At 38.4% G+C, this 23248-nt stretch overlaps 3 protein-coding genes across 8 annotated transcripts in view; 2 read left to right on the forward strand and 1 right to left on the reverse strand.

The window, feature by feature from the left end:
* The first annotated feature begins 690 nt into the window (after positions 1-690).
* LOC306825300 (long-chain fatty acid transport protein 2-like) lies at positions 691-7125 on the forward strand. The gene is made up of 10 exons (XM_079345958.1): positions 691-1158; positions 2482-2691; positions 2772-2927; positions 3664-3788; positions 3893-4087; positions 4179-4269; positions 4610-4808; positions 4905-5002; positions 6098-6228; positions 6307-7125. Exons 1-10 carry the CDS (start codon positions 825-827, stop codon positions 6481-6483), a joined length of 1716 nt encoding a protein of 571 aa, XP_079202084.1. The 5' UTR covers positions 691-824; the 3' UTR covers positions 6484-7125.
* Positions 7126-8666: 1541 nt separating this feature from the next.
* On the forward strand, positions 8667-18005 carry slc27a2 (solute carrier family 27 member 2). The gene is made up of 10 exons (XM_079345957.1): positions 8667-9200; positions 11433-11642; positions 11935-12093; positions 12221-12345; positions 12431-12625; positions 13231-13321; positions 13958-14156; positions 14692-14789; positions 14929-15059; positions 16348-18005. The coding sequence occupies exons 1-10, from the start codon at positions 8723-8725 to the stop codon at positions 16522-16524; spliced, it is 1863 nt and encodes a 620-aa protein (XP_079202083.1). The 5' UTR covers positions 8667-8722; the 3' UTR covers positions 16525-18005.
* A 1513-nt stretch (positions 18006-19518) lies between these two features.
* The window catches only part of tjp1b (tight junction protein 1b), a 50966-nt gene continuing 47236 nt past the window's right edge, over positions 19519-23248 (reverse strand). For 4 of the 6 annotated variants that reach the window (XM_079346287.1, XM_079346286.1, XM_079346288.1 and 1 more), the window contains 3 exons: positions 22987-23204; positions 22239-22382; positions 19519-21277 (listed from right to left, as the gene is read on the reverse strand). In XM_079346287.1, the coding sequence (XP_079202413.1) occupies positions 21183-21277; positions 22239-22382; positions 22987-23204 (457 nt within the window). In that variant the 3' untranslated portion in view covers positions 19519-21182. The remainder of the gene's footprint in view (positions 21278-22238; positions 22383-22986; positions 23205-23248) is intronic. The other 2 variants (XM_079346290.1, XM_079346291.1) reach the window with 2 other exon arrangements.

The raw sequence follows: 23248 nt of genomic DNA on the forward strand, positions 1-23248 counted from the left end.
GACATCTTTTTCCAGATCTCATGATGTATTTGTGGCGTCTCTGCTGCCAGCTCTTTACCGTTATTTTACAGAAGGATGATTAACAGTGTATGTGTATTTTGGGTTCACTTCTCTCCTCGTGGCCTCTTGCATCATCCCTCCTGGCTCTCTGGGAAGCAGTCGGGAGTCACGGGAGGTCACCCGAAAAAAATGATGTTGAAAGGTTTTCCAAGAAGACAGATGTTATCAACTTTTAAAAAAGTTAGATTTCATTAATAATAATGCATGCAATATGTTGCCTCAATTTTATTGAGTAATTAATGTGCATCTGTTTTTCCAGTGTATGTCAATTACACATTTAAGATGAAACCATTTAAAAATTAGTAAAAAAAACAACAAAAACAAAACAACAACAACAACTGATGGTCAAACAAAGCAACATCCATCTTTTCAAACACGAGAGGAGGACTTTAATGGCAGCTCAGTCAAACTGTGATTGTTTTATAGTCTGTTTGCCACAGATTGGCACAACCTCCAGTCTCTGTTATTTTGTAACTGGTGTACTATTGAAAGCTGACTGAGTAAAAGTTTACTGCCTCTTGATAAGCTGCCTGCGCTCCTCCTCTTCCTTTGTGTCCAGTCCTCCTTGTCCTGAGATATAACTTTGACATGTCCTACCTCACACACAGTTGATCACTTCACGCGTGATCATGGTTATATTGGTAGTGCTGGCAGCAGCAGCAGCTGCGGGTTTTCTTGCCTTTCTATTTCAACGCAGTTACTTTTTCCAGGATGTCCAACACGTGTTCATACGATGGAAAGTCAAGCAACGTATCCTGACATTCATGCAGAATAATTACACCATAGCGGACCAGTTTGAAGACACTGTGAAGGCGCATCCACACAAGCTCTACCTCCGTTATAAAGACGAGTCGTTCACCTACCTGGACGCAGATGAGCTGAGTAACAGAGCTGCGAGAGTCCTGCTGCAGACGGGACGCGTTAACAGAGGAGACACGGTCGCGTTGTTCCTCGGGAATGAGCCTCACTTCTTGTGGCTGTTTCTTGGTTTGCTGAAGATCGGATGTCCCGCTGCCTTGCTCAACTGCAACATCAGATCCAAATCCTTGTTGCACTGCTTCAAATGCAGCGGAGCCATCACGCTGGTCGCTGCGGAAGGTGAAGTTTATCAGGACCTCTCTGAACAGTTTGTTTTCATTATCAGGTTGGCTTTATCTGCTTGAGATCGAACCACTCTAAACCCTGTTGACAGTCCTAGTCTGGGTAACTCCACCAAAGACTGTCAATACCTTTATGTTGTAATGTCAACCTAAAAGAGTGTTTTTGTTTGATTATTACTTCTACAGACACCATTCAAAACATATTTAACATTTTCAGTGTCTGCTTATTTTATAAGCTCCTTTGTTTCTCTGATTGGTCTTTATTGCCTGTGAGTCACGTGATCCATTGTGAGCCCTGTTTGCTGCTCTTAAATAAAGTGTTTGCAACTGAACTTTATATAAAAGAGCAACAAGGAACAGGGGCAAAAGGAATGAGCAAAGTTAAGAATATGTTGGTGTATATATGTAAGTTGTTTGTTAGTGTAATGGTAGAGTTTCTGTAGTCTGTACAATAAAGGAGCATTTTGAGGATCAGAAAAATGAGGATGAGTTAGTTGGGGTCCCAGGCCTTGTTGATTAAGCGACCCAAAACATGAAGAAACTGTCTGATAATGTTGTCCTGATGTGCTGCAAACTTCTCAAGGAAAATAGTGTTTTGAAAAGGTTTGTCTTCAGAACGGGACTGTTCGTTCTTAATCTTGAGCAAATGAGACTGATTTGGGCCAGATGTCCCAAATCACATTCATTTTGACTGCCCACCCTAAACGGTTACAGCAGTCTAAGATATGAGTGCAATAGAGTCAGTGATGCACATGTAGAAGGGCCGCCTCGTTGATTTTAAATCACACTGGTTGAACACACCAAGCTGCTGCAGGAATTAAATTCTCTCCATAGCTTCAATAGACATTCAGTTTACACTTCAGTCCAGGGTGACGATGATTTTCATAAATCCTTTGATATTAAATTTACATGTTACTCAGCATTTTCTGCAGACAGTCATATTTGTTCTTTATATAGAAACAATGGAGGAGTTAAAAAGTGCTACCACTGGAAGCTTGTCATTTCTTTTCACCCTGAAAAGCACAAAAGTTATCATATATGAGGAGGAAAATTGGGGAATGCGAAATTATCTTCACATTGTTTAAAGAAACAATGAAGTGCATTTGGTGTGAGGAAGAAATACAGCTTACAAACTTAAGTGAAGGTAGTATCTTCCTCGCTATATTTTGACTTGTATGCAGCAGTGGTGGACAGTGAACAAGTACAATTACATGTAAAGATAGTCTTTGAGTTGCTGTTAAAGATAAGTATTTATTTATCTTATGTATTATTCTGAATGACTTGAGTCACAGAGAATATATTTATTTGGTTTTATTTACAGAGTTACAGGATGCTGTGGCTGAGGTCCTGCCTAGTCTGTTGGAGCAGCAAGTCACTGTTTTCATCCTGGCAGACAGATGCAGGATCGCAGACGTGGAGAGCTTCAAAGACAAAATGAGCAAAGCCTCCTCTGAGCGTCTACCTCGAACTTTAAGGTCACATGTCACCATGCGGAGTGCAGCAGGCTACATCTACACGTCAGGGACAACAGGTGAGCCACTTACAATGTTAAATGTTCAGGATATAAAGAATAAAAGAAACAGGGACTACACTGGGTCTGCTCTTCAACAGGACTCCCTAAAGCAGCAGTGGTCAGTCACACCAAACTGTGGATGTACAGTATGATTCAGTGCATTTCAGGAGTGAAATCCAACGATGTGATCTATACGATCCTCCCTCTGTATCACAGTGCCGGTCTCATAGGAGCTATAGGAGCCATTGAGCGGGGTGAGTGCACACTAAGATACTAATAAACCCTTAAACAAGTCCGTTGATTTTTACTGAAGGACCACCAAAAACGACTTTTCATTAATTAAAAGAACCCTGAAATATCCGGAGCAGCTGACTACTGTACTTTAAGCATGCATCAATTGAACAGTAGTTCGTTTTGCATTTGTTGGGCACTATTTCAAAATGTAAAATCATATTAAAACGTACTACAGGGTTGTCATGGACGGCTAAAATGCATACCGTAAAGAAAATGTCTGCCCAAATTAGGTTACAGGTATGTCTTAGGCTTATCACAAGGATAGGCCTCTTCACAATAGCAAAAGATAAAACCAGAAACCACATGCTGAAGACAAGAGATACGCCTTTACTCGACCTAAGACAGATATTTATAGGCTGCAGCTGCTTGTAATACAGTTATTTGACACAATTCTAAAGTGATGAGTGTTGATGATAAAGCCACTGGATTATGTTTACGGTAATCTAATTTCAAAGGACTTTGTTTGACAAAGAATTGTGAATCCACATTAAAGAAGAGCACAGTGTGTTATGTTTTTGTTCATTTCACTATATATTCAGAGAATAATTAACCTCCATAGTCCAGATAACTAAACCACATGAGATAGTATTTAGCCCTGGAGTCACTTCATAGTTGGTGTTGGTCTTGAGAATATGAAACATGTTGAACTTCTCCAACTACTACATGAATGTTCATTTTCATCTTGGCTGTGTGCAGGTATCACAGTGGTTTTGAGGACTAAATTTTCTTCATCGCAGTTCTGGGACGACTGCAGAAAGTATAATGTCACAGTCATACAGTACATTGGGGAAATTATGCGTTACCTCTGTAACACACCAAAGGTTTGTAATGCAAGTGACAGCACGAGAAGTAAAAAAAATAAATAAAAAAAAAGTATAAATAACAAAAGACTCCTAAGTTGTTGTCTTTTTTTCTTGTCCAACAGAAACCCAATGACAAAGGCCACAAAGTGAGACTCGCCATAGGCAATGGGATGAGGGCCAATGTTTGGAGGGACTTCATTGACAGGTTTGGAAACGTTCAAATGAGGGAGTTTTACGGAGCAACAGAAGGGAATTTTTCCTTCATTAATTACAGCGGCAAGATCGGAGCTGTTGGGCGAGACACATTTATGTACAGGGTAAGAGTCCAGGTTGATTCCACATTATGAGGTTAAAGCTGTAAAAACTGTTAATTAGTATGTTTTTTTACCTCTGTTTGTCATCTCGTAGTGGTTGTTTAAGTATGCTGTGATCAAATACGACGTAGATGAGGACAAGCCGGTGAGGGATTCTTCTGGTTTCTGCATTGAGGTTTCCAGAGGTGTGTCTTACTGTTTGTAGTAGTTTATAAGTACAAAGATGTCGTGTCCTAAACTTTATATGGAAACACACTCAAAGTATCACTTGTTGGATATAAGAAGACTGATCATGACTAAGTGTTTACTGATTCTGTGCATCGATACAAATATTTAACTCCACTGCAAGTTCAAATTTAACACAGTGGATGTTTTCTAAATGTAGTCAAATGCAATGATGTTTGCAATGTGTATCACGGACACCTGCAGGACAATACATCATAAAAATCATGAAATGACTAACTGCTGCCAAAGTGCATGTTTAACAACTTTAAAGATTCCCTCTCCTCCATGAACTGCCCTCAGGTGAACCTGGACTTCTGGTTTCTGAAATCACAATGAAGACGCCATTCACAGGTTATGCAGGAGATGTGCAGCAGACTGAGAAGAAGAGGCTGCATAATGTCTTCAAGACAGGAGACATGTACTTTAACACTGGTGACCTCCTACAAATTGATGAAGACAATTTTGTCTACTTTCAGGACAGAGTTGGGGACACTTTCAGGTGAAGTCATCCCAGGTTTACATGTTTCACTTTAAACATGGAGGCGGATCCTAGCGTGCATGCAGCTTTACAGTTTTGTTGTCTTGTTGTTGTCAGATGGAAAGGAGAGAACGTGGCGACAAATGAGGTTGCTGACGTCGTCACAATGATGGACTGCATTAAAGAGGCAAACGTGTATGGAGTTGAAGTGCCTGGTACATTTCCGTCTCAACCTTTTTCATCTTAAAATGTCATTTTTAAAATGCAGATAAAAAGATATAATAAGTAAAAATAGTGAAAAGTAAAATAGTTCTTAAACTGTATGTGTTATGTCCTAAGGGACCTGGGATTTTTGAATTTGTGCAAGGGGAAAAAAAAAAGTTAAAAAATTATTGTCTGCACCTTTTATTCATAAAAGAACCAAGTGTAAGTTTAGCTTCTTTAAAGAAATATGGAAGAGACCTCAGACAGCTTAAAAAAATGTCATAAATATATTTCACAGGATGTGGCCTTTTTTTTCTTTATTTATTTCTGTCATACTCTAATGGATTATCAGAATTATTTTTCTTTGAAGCGCAGAGTAAGCAGAAAGAGGCTTCAAATGTATTCCTTAAATACAGCTTCTTCCACCACATCTTTACCAACTCCATCTGGCTCTGGTAAAACATTTGGAAATATAAATATGTTAGCACCCCACTTTAAAGTCTCCTTTATGCTGAGAAAGTGGTGTATGCACACTGAAGCTGTGTTAGGGATGGTCATAAATGAGCTGCCTGGAGTACTTTTAGGTAAAGTGCTGCAGGGTTAATGGACCTTTATCGATGCTGTTTACTTAATGAGGCCAATCAGAAGGGGTTGAAGCCAGGCACACATGGCAGAGGGCAAGGTTCAGATAAGTGAACCTTGACCTTAAAGTGTTAAAAAAGCATGCATGATGATACAATGCACGTTATGGCCTCAAACTCCATATGGAAAACTAAAATGAGCAATGATCCTGATGGCGTCATAAAAAAAACTCTTCTGATTGGCTGAGTGAGGATCACATGCTTCTCAACCTTGCTGAAGTGCAGAAGGGTGGACATATGTGATGAGTACCGAAATTACCAAAAATAGTCACTTGCCCGATAAAGGGTTTATGATTTTTGCTTGAAATTTGTCTCGGCGCCTGATGACATCATCAGGGTCATTTTATCACAGCTCCAAGCATGTTGAAACTCATGTCCCTGATCTCTGCACCCCATCTTTATAAACTCTTCATCAATAATATTTGACATCACTGATCCAAAGTCTTCTGATTTGCTTTCCTCCAGGTCAGGAGGGGAGAGTGGGGATGGCTGCTATTTCTTTAAGTGATGGAAAGCAGTTTGACTCTACAGGTCTTTTTAAACACGTACAAAAATTCCTCCCGACCTACGCCAGGCCCCGTTTTATGAGGATTCAGGTATATTATTCAAGAGCAGTTTGTCTAAGCCCACAGCTCCTCCTCTAACTAATTCATTACCTTGTGATTTTATTTCAGAGTACTTTGGAGGTTACAGGCACTTTCAAGCATATGAAGACGAGGCTGGTGCAGGAGGGGTTCAACCCAAATCAAGTAACAGCTCCACTCTACTTTATGGATGAAGGAGTCAAAGATTACATACCACTTACGGAGGACATTTTTGATGCCGTCATGTCAGGGAAAATCAAGATTTAGTGCGGCTTTCTTTATCTTCTATGAAGTGAAAAAAAAAATGTATATACAGTACACGTGGGTTTCAACACATTTGACAGCTGGTTTATAAATGTTGTGATCTATTCCTATTTTGTTGTATTTCTGCTTTTGCAATATCCCGAGATGACTCTTATTCTCCTCCTGAGAACATGTCTGAGCTTGCTTGACCTGATCTTTTTAATGAAAATGTACACACCGCACGGGTTCAATGACACTTTTACTTACAGCAAGGAATCAAGTTTTTCAAGTTGAGTGGATGAGCATGTTTAAACTTCTGTTCATGTGTGTTCTGGTCTGTGGAGGCTTTAGTCAGTACAGGAACTGACATCGCTGCCTTGTGTTCATGGTGGTTTTTTGTGCGTAATTGTTGCAATGCTGGTCTCTTCAGAGCTGAGGTTTACTCAGATGTTAAACTTTCTCTGATGGACTGGTTTGAGAGGATTTCAATAACAGTCAATACTTTCTGCCTGTTGCACATGATTGTAATGCTTTAAATAGATCAGTGTGATATTAAACGTAAACATGAAATGGGTTGTTATCAAATTATGTTGGAAATGTAATGAATGAAAAACACTCGTGTGCACTCCATGTTCCTTCAATAAATCTTCATCTGTGGATTTTAAATCTAAGTTTTCTCATTATTTTATACCCTTACTTCCTGCCCAAATTTCTGAGCCAAACGTGTGATGTGTTTCATGTGGGGACTTTTTTTAAATTCTCATTTCAGTAAAGCAGTTCCCCTTATGTTTAAATGTAGGATTGCTGACAATGTACGTTGATGGATTATTGGCACAGGCACAGGTTCATAGTTAACATATGCAACAAAGTCTTTGTGGCTCAACCGTCAAATCAATTTTAAGGTAGCCTATACCAACAAATGAAAAACAAACAGGACTTATAAGGAGGGTTATACAGAAACTGCTCAGCTTTATGTTGGTTTCTGTAATTAGTTTAACAAGTGAAATGTTGATGTAAAGATATCAACTAATGTTACAAAATCACTTTAGAATAATGCAATATGACTCAGCCTAAGTGTTAGAAACACAACGAACTGTGATAGGCTATAGCTTATTAAAATTCAATGTCAATTTGTGCGTAAAGAGTCAAATAAACTGTCAACATCTGAAAAATCAAGCTGTGCGCGAGCTCATTAAAACCTACTGCTCTTATTCTTTATGAACTTGTGAAGTCTTCAGGTGTCAGCTGTGTCACTACAAAATGATTACATCTTTTTGGTCTTCCATTTACCAAGTCTACCAGAAGTCAAGTCAGAAACAAGTGTGTGCGTGTGTGTGTGTGTGTGTGTGTGTGTGTGTGTGTGTGTGTGTGTGTGTGTGTGTGTAGCCTATAGCTCCGCCCCTCTCCACTCGCCTACAGATACAGTTCGTTGGTTCACGCCCTGAACTTTCTCGGATTGTTTTGGGCTCTTGATTTCCCAATCACTTGATTTCTATTCACTGAGCTGCACTTAAATGTCACAACCTGGAGGTGTCGCGGGTGTAGAAGCAAATCACACCTTCTCTTCAAGCATACGTTTCTGTCGGTTAATCATTTTTTATTAAAATGTGTTTAAGATGTTATAAATATATATTCGGGCAAATCGCGACTACAAAATCGGTTAAAAGTAACTAAACGAATGGGCTCAGGTTGCCACACTGTGTCCTTTTTAAAGACACTTCTGAAGGGCGTGAGCCATTACGTTTTCTTGGAAGCAAATATGTGGCCCAGACTGTATACAATAGGCCTGATTATAATCTCTAGGAGGAATCCACAGAAGAAAAAAAAAACCTTCATATGAACACATTCTAACAAACATAGTGGCATAGTTAATATGTTCCCTGCTAAACGTCAACATCAGTCTAAAATAAAAAGCCTACATTGGGTAAGTTTGAAATATAGCCAATTAAATATGTTCTTCTATTTTAGTTCTTATTTATTAGCCTTTCACCTCTGAAAAAAACGTGAATATGTAGGCAATAAGTTGTATAATAATATTTAAATCAGTTCACAAGAGGAGAGGAAACACAAGCTGACGACTCGTAAACATTGTGGGAATGAAGGAGGGCTGCTCTGTGTCTGAGCACCGCCCATGTCCAAGTGTGTGAACTTTGTCACAAATCACACTGAGCTGCTCTCTTCTTTCCCCTCCTCTGTTTCTGCTCACAGACACAAACACGCAGAGGGAGGCGGACGGATCGTCCCGCGTAGTGCGCTCTGCAACATGTACATCTGGTTCACTGTGTTGGCCGGACTGGCTATTCTGTCCTTAACCTTCCTCAAGTCACTTTTCCCTTACTTTACCGAGGACTTCACGTACATCCTGAGGAGCCTCAAACTCGGTGTCAGACTCGTCAAATACAAGAAGATCAAACCTTTCTACAGCATCGTGGACTGTTTCTTGGATGCAGTGAAGAGACACCCCGATAAGACCTTCATACACTTTGAGGGTCAGCAGTATTCATATGGAGAGGTGGATAAACAGAGCAACAAGGTGGCCAGGGCTCTGCAGGCTGAAGCAGGGCTGAAGGAGGGGGACACGGTCGCTCTGTTTCTCGCCAACGAGCCCAGTTATGTGTGGACTTGGCTCGGTTTGGCCAAGCTGGGCTGCCCTGCTGCCCTGCTCAACTTCAACATCAGGTCTAAGTCTCTGCTGCACTGTTTCTCCTGCTGTGGGGCCAAAGTCATCATCGCCTCTCCAGGTAATTATTTACACGTCCATGTGAAAAACAGGGTAAAAAAGAAAAAAAGAGTGGGGGTCTTCTGTCCTCTTTCCTCCACCAGCCTGTTGCTCTCACAAGTTTAAAGTCCAAAGTACAATCAGCCTCTTTCTGGAAAGTTTTTTGAACAGCCAAACTCTCTCTTAGTTTTATGTACTTACTGATGTATTTGGAAAAGTGCATCCATAAACTGAACATATTGGTCTACTCATATTGTCTTTCTACTTTTCTGTTGTTTTCAACTCACAGGATTAAAAAAAAAAACACTTTTTGTTTAGTTTGTGTTTGGTGTTTTTTATTTAATTTTTGTAATTAAAAGAAGTTGGAGAATAAAGCACAATTTAAATGGTAAAATAAGAATCAACAAATTATAATTTCAGTAAGACAACATATCATGCAATTCTTCTCCCAGAAACTATTAATAGTTTTAACTCTTTACTTTATTTATGAGATAGCCTCTAAGCCCGAGTATAAACATTCATGCACACACTTTTTATATGTATTGTTTTCTCGATGGTCATGTTTACTTTTTGTTTGTTCAGCTTTGTTGTTGAGTCTGTGTAAAAAGATTGAGAGCAACAGAAAAACAATTCCTCTGTGCATCCACATTCTTTGCCTTTAAAGCTGATTGTGATTATGATGAAGATTAGTCTTTCAGGTTTTCAAGATCATGGATGATGAAAAGTGTTCACTCTTTCACTCTGCTGTAATTCTCCTTTCAAAAGGAACATATTGCACTTTCAAGTCATTTTATTTATTATAGTTTTCATTTATGTATTAAAGTGCATAGAGTGTCTCAAGATAACACCTGTTATGAATTGATGCTATACAAATAAAGATTGATTGATTGATTGATTGATTGATTGAGGTTAATGTAGAGTATTAGATAAATACTGAAAGACTTATGACAGGTTTAACATTCTATTGATTTGATCAGTTCTTCCACTGATGCATAGATTTCTTTCAACACATTCATTCTATAGATGCATTAATGTTGCACAGCAGGGTTCTCTGAACCTATATTTTATATACAAATGATTTGATGAGAACAAGATGTGACGTTATCAGATTTGTTGTGATGCAGTAATGTAGTCCTGATGACACCTGCTTCTTTTACTCTTTGTGCTGTTTTTTTTGTACCCTGCAGGTACAGAACAAACCACAGCCTGCACATGGTAGCTTTATTAGATTTTGTCTTCAGTGCCAGTAACCATGTGGACCTACTACACTTACAGCCTGATTATAACATACATACAACGTAGCTTTGAAACATTTACTGTAGGTGTTTAAAACTAGGTATTAGTCTTTAGTTTCTGCTCTATTTTGATATTAAACCAACAGACATTTTAATCACCAGATCAGTTTCTCACTTTGCCTGGTTAATAATGAACCTTTGCTGTGAGAGATTAGATAACACAAAATTACATTGAGTAGATACTGAGCATCACTTTAACCAACGACCAAATAGAAATTCAATTTAAAGGTTTTAACATCAACAACTGACTTTTCTGAACAGAACGGTTCTACACAATGACTCCCAACGTTCATATAGTATTCCTGTAGCACTGCGAGTTAAACTTAACAAGGAGAACTGACCCGCAGAGCTAATCAGCCCATTTCAGACTTTCACCCCAATTTAAAGGCTGTTAAAGATTTCTTTGTTACACACAGTGCTAGTGAGGGGATATATGTACACAATACAGGATAAAAACTGTGACTCATGTTAACTGAATCAACTGAAATGTTTATTTTATGTTTAGAAACCCAAACTTAGAATGGGGGGGGGGGGGTCTATTGAATCATCACTTTTGCCGAAAGGTCAACCAGAAACGGGTTTTTTTTTCAGTCTGTCTATATTTCAATGGTCTAAAAAATAAATCAAAATAATTACTTGACTGCACTGTTGGTTCCAAACAGACTGTTATTAAACCCCGTCAGTGTAATTACAAGTATAAAACATTAGAAAACATAGAATGTAGATGAGAAGAAAAGTTTTACAGGAGTTGTGTGATACACTTGAAAGACAGGAACAAACTCGATTTGATCAGTTTTTTTACGGGAACATTCACTCTCTTCTCAGAAAAGCATACATTTGGGAATGCCATGTGCTTTTTTCCTGCTGTAACATGATACATACAGGCCCACATGTGCTGCATTAGGCAACACTGCTCTCTGACATACATGCATGTGCTGAATGCTTCTCTCTGTTTACAGAGCTGGAGGACGCTGTGGAGGAGGTTTTACCGACACTGAAAGAGCAGGAGATCCGCGTGTTCCTCCTATCGGAGTCCTGCAGCATCGACGGCATCAGTGCTTTGTCTGAAAAGATCTCGCAGGCCTCAGATCAGCCGCTGTCCCGGGACCTCAGGGCAAATATCAACATCAGGAGCACGGCTCTGTACATCTACACGTCAGGAACAACAGGTACGCCTGCTAACTCCACTGACAGATCTTCACACAGAGAGCAAACGCCTTCACTGAAAGCCGTTCAATAAACAAAGTTTCAGTTTATATGTGCAAGCATCTGATTGGACTGCGAGTGAAGGGCCAATGCAGCCTAATACACGACAATGAATCCCACATTATGTTGGCCCGGATGTGTTTAGTTGTTTTGGAATCTGTGTTATTGAGGTGTCGAATCGACTAAACCTTTTGAGATGTTACCTTTTTGTTTACCACATTAGGGATGAGTTGTTTTTCTTTTTGCTTTTATAAGGCTTGCCTAAAGCAGCCGTTGTCACCCATGAGAGGGTTTGGGCTGCCTCCTTCCTGCAGGCAGTGTGTGGAATCACAGCAGAGGACATCTTCTACATCAACCTGCCTCTTTACCACAGTGCAGGTTTCCTCATTGGGATGGTCGGAGGCATTGAGAGAGGTAATTATTTACCAATCTCTTTATGAGCATAAAAAAAAACATTGATATATCTAGTTAGGGCACTGATGAAGGTGATGTTGATGTTTGTACTAAGATAGATGCTCTGTCAAATTACGTGTATTACCAGGTTTGACCATTTTTCTGAGGAGAAAGTTCTCAGCCTCTCAGTTCTGGGACGACTGCAGGAAGTATAACGTGACGGTGATGCAGTACATCGGGGAAACAATGCGCTATCTCTGCAACACACCCAAGGTAGAAGGAGTCCCAACCAACTTTCTGTGAATTAAAAGAGGTTTTGTATTGTTGGAAGATATTGAGCTTTGTGTTTCTGTTGCAGAAAGACAGTGACAAAAACCACAAAGTGAGGATCGCCATTGGAAATGGAGTCCGCACAGACGTCTGGTCAGATTTTCTCAATCGTTTCGGGGACATCAAAGTGAAAGAGTTGTATGCAGCCACAGAGGGAAACATCGGCTTCATTAATTACACGTCCAAGATCGGTGCTGTTGGAAGAGTCAATTTTGTCCACAGGGTCAGTACCAGCACATAAGCCAGTCCAGACTTACTCATCATTAACACATTAACTACTGTTTTGAATGTCAGTATGATATTTTAAACATTTTATAGAATGAATCCTACTGACTTCAGTGATACTCTTACTTTTCTCAAGCGCCATTTATTGTTTCATATTTGAGCTTTTTAGAGAAATGTCTCAACAAACTTTGGAATGATAATAACGTTGACATTTGGTACCAGCGTTTATGTTCCTTCAAAATAAAATGTAAATATGTTGGTAATTATGTAAAGTAGTACAGTGCCACCATCAGGTCATGGTAAACACTATCCTACATCCGCAAGTTAGCAAGCTGACATTAGCATTAGCTAATATTTCCGCCTATGTTTGTTCAAGTTCAAAAACATTGTCAAATTGAATTTCCCCTTGGGAGATTAGTAAAGTATAATTATCTTCTTCTAAAGCCATACTGTGTCCAACTAAAAGCCTGACAGAGCTGCTAGCACGGCGCTCAGCTTTGTTAAACTAGCAAAGCTACATTTTGTGAACTGTAGTATGTTAACTATTGACAAACAAAAACCTTGTCAGTTAATTGATGTTTTCTGTTTTCTTTGTACATGTAGTTTTTCTTTCCTTACACTTTAATCAAGTTTGACATCGCGAAAGAGGAGCCTGTGAGGAACTCTGAGGGTCTGTGCATTGAAGCATCCAGAGGTAAGACAGTATCACAGTACACAGTAAACATTACTGTTTGTTTCCCTTGCATTTACATACATTTACATTGTTGTGGTTTCTTCAGTCCTCTTCTTAATAAATCTCATGCTCTTAACTTAATGCTTTCTCAATCATTGAGTTAAGGCGTTAAAACGGCTTAATACACATGTTCCCATCTGTCCACGATAAAACTACTGTGTTGCTCTGTCGTCACTCATTTATTTAACTTTGACAGCGTAACACACAACAATACACTTCACCTCCTGTCACATGACAACAAACGTCTTACAGAATTACAACAAATCTTCAGAATAAGATAGGAATAATCACTGTAAATATTCACAAGATAAACACAAACATATTATCTGTTATACTCTAGTAATTTATAATCCGAACAATAATAATCAAACTTATTACTGGAAAATGGTACTTACACAGATTAACAAGTTGATCATTAGTCGGGTATATTTTGATAAAGACAAAGCTTTACTGTGAAATTCTGCTCCTTCATTTTTAGGATGTATGTATCGTAAATTTTAATTTATACTAGTATAACAACAGCTAATTAACTTTTTGTTGTTATAATTATAAAACAAGCACCTTTAAAGCATCATCTCTTATGTATCTTTTTCTCAGGTGAGACAGGACTGTTAGTTGGAAAGGTCACTCAGAGGTCTCCCTTTGTTGGCTACGCTGGGAACAAGCAGCAGACTGAGAAAAAAAGGCTTCGTGATGTGTTGAAAAAAGGCGACCTGTACTTCAACACTGGAGATTTACTACAGTTTGATCGCGACAACTTTGTGTACTTTCAGGATCGTGTTGGTGACACTTTTAGGTAAGTTGTTTCATTGAAAATATACAGCATTCTCTTAATTGTGATTATGCCTTTTGAACAGTGTTTATTGACTGAAAAAAGGCATTTCGACACTGTCAACCATGGCAACTATTTAAGTTATCGTCATATTGAGTTATGATGATAAGTGTTGGTGTTAATTAACCAAGAAAAATCTTCTCTTCATCAGACAACAAAATGGGTATTCCCCAAGAGTCAATGCTTGGCCCTTTGCTATTTAGTCTGTTTGTATATGATTTCCATTAAAAGTAATCGAGTCAGGATTACTGCTATCAAAAAATTGAAGGCTGTTTTTTTTCCACTTTCCTGTTTTATTATTATGGTCAGACATACAATATGTTTTTGTTATCCATTCAGGTTTATTGGTCAATACCATTATCAATTAGAGTTTCAGGATCAACAAGATTTACTTGAGGCTGATTCTTAATCTTAGTCGCTATAATGTTGGACTAAATCAATCGACTTTAGGTTGTGAAGTTTCAATAAGTTACAGGAGATGACGTGTTGGATTTTGCAGATGGAAAGGAGAGAATGTCGCCACGTCAGAAGTTGCAGACATTCTCACACTGGCTCATTGCATCCTGGAGGCAAATGTGTATGGGGTTCAAGTTGAAGGTAAAGACACTGAGGTCAAATTTATTACTGCTCAATGTTAACCTCTTTTTACAGATCTTGTGGTATGAATGAGGAATATGATTGGAACTGTTCCTTTTTCTTCCATTATTCACATTTTTTTATTTTTCTGTCTGCTAAGGTCACGAGGGTCGGATTGGCATGGCAGCTATCACTTTGAAAGAAGGAGAGGATTTTGATTGTTTAGAAGCTTACAAACAGGTCATCACCTACCTCCCGGCTTATGCCAGACCTCGATTCATCAGGATCCAGGTAAGAGAAAACTCAGTTTGTGCACTTCTCTCTTACTTAATCCAAAAGCAGCCTTGTGGTACTTAATTGTAACTAACTCTCAAAAGAATACCTTTGATTTATTCATCACTGTGGCTAGTTCAGGTTAAATTCTTACAGTCTGAGACCAGACTAGCTGATTGAGATTGAAATTACTTTCTAATGTTCAAAGACGTTTCTACTGAAGCCATCTTGCAGCAACTGGTTTGCACTCCCAATAACATGGTAGACTGTGAGGATGGGCCTTTATAAAAATGTTGAGACCAGGTGCCAGATTTTGTATGGTCTGGAGAGATTGAAGGGCCCAACTTTAAAAAAACACTCTTAAAGAAGAAATTCACGTTTTTCCTGGAGGCACCGATTTTCTGTGCCTGGTGTGTAATTTTATAAACTTCTTTTTCTCCCTCCTAGAAAGGAGAATCTCTGAGCAGATTGAAACATTAAAATCTTCATCTGAGGTTCCTTCAGTACTATTATGTGATTTCAGCATTCAAGCTTTAAGGACAATAACCAGCACTTAAAAAATCTGCCCTGGACTTTACCTCACACATGGTGCAACACCATTTTACTGGAGGTCACTTTCTTTTTTTTCTTTTTTTTTTTAAATACTTTATTAATCCCTGAGGGAAATTCAGGTTTACACTCTGTTATTTTAGGGACATGCTTCTCACACACACATGCACAAACAGGACTTGTTGACATGCATTAGTGGAGAGATGTCAGAGTGGGGCTGCTTTGCTATGCAGGGAGCACACCAGAGCAGTTTTGGGTTTCGGTGCACCACGGTTGTGCTCGATAAGTACACTGGCACCTCTCCAGCTACCTGAACAACAACCAGTGACCCTCTGATTCCCAGCTTAAGTGACTTTGAATTTTTGCAAATAGATGTGCCTAAACATGCACAAGACACCTGGAAAACAAATATAAAGAGCAAATAAAACCACAATAAACAATATGGGACCTTATAACTAATAAATAGAAGTCAAACCTACGAACATCTTCTGAATATTAGGACAGATTTTGATACTTTATTACTTTTAATGTCTGTCGATGGCTTGCTGTTATGATGTCTTGCTTCTTCTCTCTGACTTATTGTTAACAAAATGCCATCATGGGTTCGCCGTGGCTTCAATATTGAGTCAGCTGTCTGCAAGTAGCTGCATAAAAGTAGAAAAAACACAGAAGGACAAAGATGAAGAAGCCGATGTGGTTGTGTGGTTTAAAACTAAATTGGACAAAATGTCTCTGATTTCCATAATCTGTTTTATAGCCATGTCTGGAGATGACGGGGACGTTCAAGATGAAGAAAGTGAAGCTGGTGGAAGAGGGATTCAACCCAGATCACGTCAAAGATCCTTTATACTTTTTAGATACAGAGAAAAAGATGTATGTTCCAATGACTGACGAGATCTACAGAGCTATCGCTTCAAGAGAAATAAAACTCTAACACAGAACTTAAACCAGTTTTGTATCACAAGACGGATCGCTTGTTTTCAAAGTAGCAGCTCGTTCATGGAACTACCCACAGCACCTGTGGGTAACCATCACCATAACAGAACAGTTTCCTCATATCTTCTATCCATTCCCTCTACAGCCCTTCGCGCTTGTAATAACAATACGAGTAAAGAAAGGAAGATGACAGAAACAAGTATTCACATTCACTGGTTAAGACTCAAATCACTGGCAGAACAAGTTTTACAAGTAACATAATAATGAAAACCAATTCTAGAAAACTATTACACACATTATTTTATGTATATATTTTGTTTCTTTAATGGTTTAAATCCAAGTATTTGTTAAAGGGACAACTTCACATATGGAGTACAAACACATTTCCCAAATGGATTAATGCATTTTAAAGTAAAACATATTCCTAATTATTGATTCTCAATTTTGTGTTGGATCTTATTTAAAATCATGCATCCCGTTTAGCAAATAGAAATACATTTTTATTCCATCGGTAGGGTTAATCATTTATAAAAAAGATCCTGTTTTCTATGATCTTTGAGAGGGATTTACTTTTCTTTGAATCAATGATCTAAATATTTATTTCCAAGCGTTTTAAAAGCACTGTAAAAAGGAAAGAGAGGTCTTTTGTTTGTCGTTCAAGAGACAAGCAGAAAATGTGTTGAAATTAATCAGATTCTCAATTTCTTCCAATCTTTTTTAGTTTTTCCTCTATACATGTGATTGAGTTTTTTTAGATGTCTTGTATATTTACGTCATCAGTGATATTTTGAGTTTAATATTCTGAATAATCCATCCTTAAATACATGTTTTCTCACGTGCACTTAATGGAAAATGCACAATGAAGATATTTATTCATGTAAGAAAATGTTTTGCCATATCAACATGTTAACCTCTTGAAAGGACTAAACATTCATGATTCCCCGGATTCCAGCATTTTTACCATGTGAAAACAAATATAGATAAAATCCTGAGAAAACTACTGAAATGCATTTCCATTCCAAGCAACAAAAATCTCTTCTAGGATTTAAATTAGAAATATTTCAAAAGAAAGTTTTACACCGGCCATCATAGATAAAATTCAGCACATTCTGCTGAGCCTTTTGAATACATTTATTATGAATTAGATTTCTTGTTGTAATTATTCATTAGATGGTTCTAACAACAATTCACCATGAAATTGAATCACTTCAAACCCTTTGACATTCAAATTAGGGCAAAGGTGATTGATGCCTACGAGTAGACTCAGGACAAATCTGTTTGGGAACATTTGTAACCTTTAACTAATCTCAGGAACAGACTCACTGTGAAACATTACATCATGTTGAAAGAGTGTGCACGTGGGCTGGGCAGCTCGACATTTTTTGTACACGTTGAACATGATGCAGACGTGCGTAATATACAGTTATGCCTCACTGAATCTTGTATTTAATTAATAAACTGGTTTCTTTTTCCCCATGACTCTTTTCTTTGTGGATTGAATTTATTTTTTTTATTAAAAGCCAAAATGTCATTTGACCTTTTTCTTTCCTTTCACATTGATAGTGCAGTCGGACTTTATAATAAAATGGAATGACTTGTGTAATTATCTTTTGCTCTCTAGCTAGTTCTGTGACATTGTCGGACATCTAGTTGACGTATTAGTTAACGTTGATTCTGATGTTATGTAAAACAGTCAGCCTTCACTTAAATGAATGAGGGAGTTTTATTGTTATTTTGCCCTCATTGTACCCTGTTGTGAATGTGTGTTCTCACGTAACCTCATTTACAAACAAAGAAGCCTTCTGGCTCTGGTGGGGTGAATGACCATGGAAAGAATCAATGAGAGCTTGACCAGCACAGCCTTTGACATGAAGTGATACTCAGACTGTCACCAGACTAATCACATGAAACACGTCAAAGTCAGGAAAACAAGATGCTTCAGGAAACCAAAGAGTTAAAAACAATGTACTTGGAAATGTTTTCTGTTCTTGACCAGTTTGTCGGGTCTCGTGGTAAATTATGACTTCAGCAAGTTCAAACCAGTCTTGGACAAAAATTCAAAAAAGGTGCACAAAGGAGGGACATCTTGTATCTTGATTGAACAATAAATAAAATCCCAGTTAATACTTTTAAAAGATTATGGGAAAGATGGTTGTTTTTAAGAGTTTTAAAGCAGTTCATAGACTTTCTGCTTGTTGAACCTTCTCGGACACAAATGACAGTATTTAGAGTCAATAAAACCCTTCAGTCAGTTTTGATTTTCTTCAGATGTGATGTAAAATGCTTAATAATGTGAACGTTTAAATTCATTCTTTTTATTTGCATTGCACCAATGCAAAACAAATGCTATCTCAATACTGTGTGTGTTGTATCTTTGTAATGCTGACACCAGGAAGAATAGCTGCTGCAAATAATGGAGGTCCAAACAAACAAACATTTTCAGTATGAAGGGTAATGCATAGTTTGCAGTTTTTGGTCATTTCAGATTGTTGGTGAATATTTTGCCCGTTATGTTTGGCTCATTGCAAACAGAAGTCTCTGAAATGACTGCAAACTGCTTCATCATAAACTGAACTCAAGCACAGAGGACTTACTGGAGGACTGATATAATAATCACTTCAGTTTAGTTGGCTTTATCTTACTAGTTGGAAATAAAGTGCATTAAAAAAACAGGAGCTGATTCAGTAAAGCAAAGTAAACAAAAAAGACTGATTAAGAAAAAGCACAGCATAAGATTCATGTGAAGATCGAGCACACGATGCAAATCTTAAAATGAAACCTGCCTGCTGTGTGTGCAGAATAATCCTGAGAACAGCTCAGTGTTTCCATGTGGGATAGATTGGGAAGCAGCTGTGGAAGACTGAAAATGTAAATCAAACATACTGACGATACCATCGCCAACTTCTGAATTCTTTGAGCGTATGTCTGGGCGCGTCGATACACAAAACATCTGGAGGTTTAGCTCAACACAACACACGGATCCAAGCAGCAGTTACTTTAAAAATGAATTTATTTATTAATACAGTGGTATACTTAGAAATGTGTTGCAAAGGAAAGATACACAGTTGAACCGAAGAAAAAAATCAAATAAATAAAAAGAATGCCAGCCACACAGGAAAGTAAACTAGTGTTGGGTTGAAGCAGTGTTATCATATCAAAAGAAAATAGTACTGATGTGCCATAATAAATTGTCTATTAGTACAAAAATACATTTCAGGGCACACAATACAGCATCCAGTATCACAAATAAAGGAAGGGCCCACTCTTCACAGCAGACCCCCTCAATTACATCTTTTAAAATTATTTAAACCAAGCACTTCTCTAGTTTGTAAATAAGAATAAAAAGTTGTCTGACCTTAAGTAAAAATGCCTTAAGTAGTGTGTGTGTATACGTTGGTAGAAAAGTCGGACTTATTACTGCTTATGTCAGTTCCAAGGCTCAGGGGTATAACCAGAATACAAACATAACCAATGTAACCGCTTTCTCTTTTTTAAACAAACATTTTCTCTTTTATACAAAATAACAAAGATGTACAAAAGGTCATTTACAGAGAACCAAGGCCATAAACTAGCAATATGTACAGCCACATTTTTAAACATCTTCTAGCTTTTTTGTATTTCCTCAGACTTCATATGCATAGCAGTTAAAAGAAAGCATACCTTTTCATCAGCCTCGATTATTCTCGTGTGCTAAATCCGAGTTCACCGTTTATGAGAAAAATGCAGAGCCGACATTTTCATCCGTAGTGATCGCTAGAACTGAAGGATCCGATGTTTTTAAAGTTTCACTGAAAAGTTAATATGCAGATAAGGCATCACTGCTTGCAGTGTACGATGGGATTTTCATGTGTTGAACTAAGTAGTAGCAGGCTTCTGGACCTGAGTCATAGCACATGCATAGATCTCTAGACAGCAGGAGTTTGTAAAATCAAGTCAGTATATTTATCTACAGTAAAACATTGCTACAAAAACTTCAGTTTTAAAGAGAGAGCCCCGTCACAACAAGCGGTGGCCTCGTATTAATACTTATCCTTCATTATTCTTCATATTTTTCATCTTAACGTCTTCCTTCATGAGCCTCCGCATGACCACAGGACTCACAAACTCAAGTTTTGCATATACCAACTTTGATGTTTGTGAGTCTTCGTTATTTATCTTTTCTTTTTTTTTTTTCTTTTTTTTTTTTACAGTAAGCAAAAATCCCACTGCAATATTAAAGAAGTTTTAAAATTCTACTTTGTCCTCACAATGCTCTGACCTTTTACAAAATGAGCTTAAAAATGTCAAAATGAGAGTATTCAGTCTGTGGCACTGGTCATGCATTCCAACTTCAGTTCCTTTGTTTAAATAACTTGTTTAAATCTTTATTTTTTGCAAGCCTTGAAAGCACCAAAAAAAGAAAAGAAAAGAAAAAAACAAGAGTGCAGCCTTGGGGATGCTGGACTCCTCCGACTCTCCTTTTTGTGTGTTTGTGTGATTTGTTTTTCTTCTTCTTTTTTTTTAGTAGTAGATTTTTGGGCACAGTAAACAACGTGAGAGTATCAAGTTCATACTTCCTCGAGCATTGTGCACCGCACCCAGTGGAGGGGGCACGCCAGGGGCGACTGAGGCCCCCCCAAAGTATCACATTCAGTAACAGGCCAGCTGTTGCCCTCTTCAGAAATGGTCAATGAGCACTGACACACAGTTTGCACCCACCAGGTAGTTTGGGTCTCCGGGGAGAGATTTGTTCTGCCAGGTTTTGGGATCACCTGCAGGAAAGAGAGACATGATGTGAGCTGCTGGAACTATCTCTTTCAAAAAACGGAAACACAGTGGACACGTCAAGGTCTCGTTTAGGAAACAATGAATCATGATATAAGGTGTAAATTATTGCAGGAAGTCCCGCTGCTCACAATTCTGATTGAATGAATCCAGACGTACAGTTAGTTAGCATTAGTATGTTTGCCAGCATATCAGGCTGAAATCCAATGAAAGGTTAGAAAAAGGAAACCATCGAAATCAAAGTGCCGTAATTATCCATCATGCATGACATCAGCATGTGTTTGTTAAGCACACTTTCAATGTCCTTTCATGTCACAGGTTCATAAATCAAAGAACTGATCACAGTGCAATGACATAAGAAGCAGGAAATGGACTTTTAAAATCCGCTTTTTAAGAAGAGAGAAACAAAAATAAAAGATGTGCTTTTATAAACTCATGATGCTCTTTAAAATAAATCATTGAAAATATAATAAATATAATAAATAAATAAAGGCCATTAAACCTGAACGTTTTTTTTTTTTCTTCAAGTTATCTTTGCCCCATTAAAAGGTCAAAAAACACTAAACAAAAGAGATCTTTAAATATCTTTAGTCCAACTAACAGTCACAAGCCTCAAATATTCACTTCCTTATCTCAGAAAAATACTGAACCAGCAATAATTGGGGAGCGAAGAGTTGCCAAATATTTAGCAAAAAATGAATAATAAAAAATGTTTGTTTTTCTGTTTGATAATCAGTTAGCCGATTATCTGAATGTCGCTTTGTTTTGCTTTTGTGAAAACCCAAATACAGCTGCACAGCTCTGATTAAGCATGAAAAGAACACATGCATGAAGAAGAAACGAGGGGAATATGGAAACTGATGAGCTGACTCGAATGATTCAGACACCAAAGCACTCTCCTCTCACCAAAGCCCACAGACCCCAAAGGACAGAGAGAGGACAGCGTACCCGACGAGGAGTCGGAGGATTTTAGAGCAAAAGACCAACCATCAGGGGTCATTGACGCACAGTGAGGTAAGCGCAGCTCCACCGGCTTCAGGAACTTGAGTCCGTGAGGGCCACACATCACCAGCGGACTTAGCAGCGTTTCTCCTGCACGAATGCAAAAACAGGATTTAAATTCCACAAATTAGAATATCTGGGGGGTCAATAGGCACACAGGATTATCTGTCAGCCAATCAGGAGGCAGAATGGAGTTGACTGCCAGACTTGAACAGGGAAGGAGATTCAACTGTTCACTGATTTAATGTGTTTTTAGATTACTGCACTCTCCTGCAGGCTTCATATTAACCACAATTTAAAAAAAAAAAAACCCTCAATGAAACTGCTGACATGGATGTTGTTTTTTTTTATTATGGGGGGGATTTCTACAGAGAGGCCGCTGCCTCGCCTGTAAATAAAATCTTTTATTCATCTATCTGTTATCTCACCAAACAGCTTTGATACTCTCTGTTCAGACTTCTTGTGGTGAGCAGGTTTAAACACTGATGATGAGTATCTATCATAGATAACAGAATGAGCTACAAATACTTCTTCAACTTATCATCATGATGTCAGAATTATTTACAAGGACTGAATTTTATTTTTAGGAGAAAAAGAATCACTGATGTTTTGTTGCAGTTACTTTTTTTTCTCTACATTTAAACGCACTCCATTTTTGAGGATATTCAAGCTGTAAAGAAAGTCAGGGCCGGACCTTTCTCCTTGTCGAGGGGGGGCAGGATGCTGTTGTCCCGGCACACCTTGAAGTAAATCTCCTGCTCCACGCTCTCAGGGATAGCACCCTGGGGGATTATGATGCTGACGCCCGTCTCGATGGAGCTCAGGACACCTCCGTTACTGTTGAAGATCCCGCGGGCGGTGGCCACCACAGTGTGTCCTTCGTCCTCGTCGTCATCGTCCAGCGTGCTGGGGCTGCGGGACACGGGCATCATCAGTCATCAGTTAACAAAGCGTAG

The sequence above is a fragment of the Symphodus melops genome (genome assembly GCF_947650265.1).
Source record: "Symphodus melops genome assembly, chromosome: 6".
In the NCBI taxonomy this organism is placed as follows: domain Eukaryota; kingdom Metazoa; phylum Chordata; class Actinopteri; order Labriformes; family Labridae; genus Symphodus; species Symphodus melops.

Bases quoted from the DNA above. Each gene is read 5' to 3' on its own strand.
- LOC306825300 (XM_079345958.1), top strand. From the start codon at position 825: ATGCAGAATAATTACACCATAGCGGACCAGTTTGAAGACACTGTGAAG. The intron at 1,159-2,481 runs GTGAAGTTTATC...TTTTATTTACAG, and splicing joins CACGCTGGTCGCTGCGGAAG to AGTTACAGGATGCTGTGGCT. The intron at 2,928-3,663 runs GTGAGTGCACAC...GGCTGTGTGCAG, and splicing joins TATAGGAGCCATTGAGCGGG to GTATCACAGTGGTTTTGAGG.
- slc27a2 (XM_079345957.1), top strand. From the start codon at position 8,723: ATGTACATCTGGTTCACTGTGTTGGCCGGACTGGCTATTCTGTCCTTA. The intron at 11,643-11,934 runs GTACGCCTGCTA...TGCTTTTATAAG, and splicing joins CTACACGTCAGGAACAACAG to GCTTGCCTAAAGCAGCCGTT. The intron at 15,060-16,347 runs GTAAGAGAAAAC...TCTGTTTTATAG, and splicing joins CTCGATTCATCAGGATCCAG to CCATGTCTGGAGATGACGGG.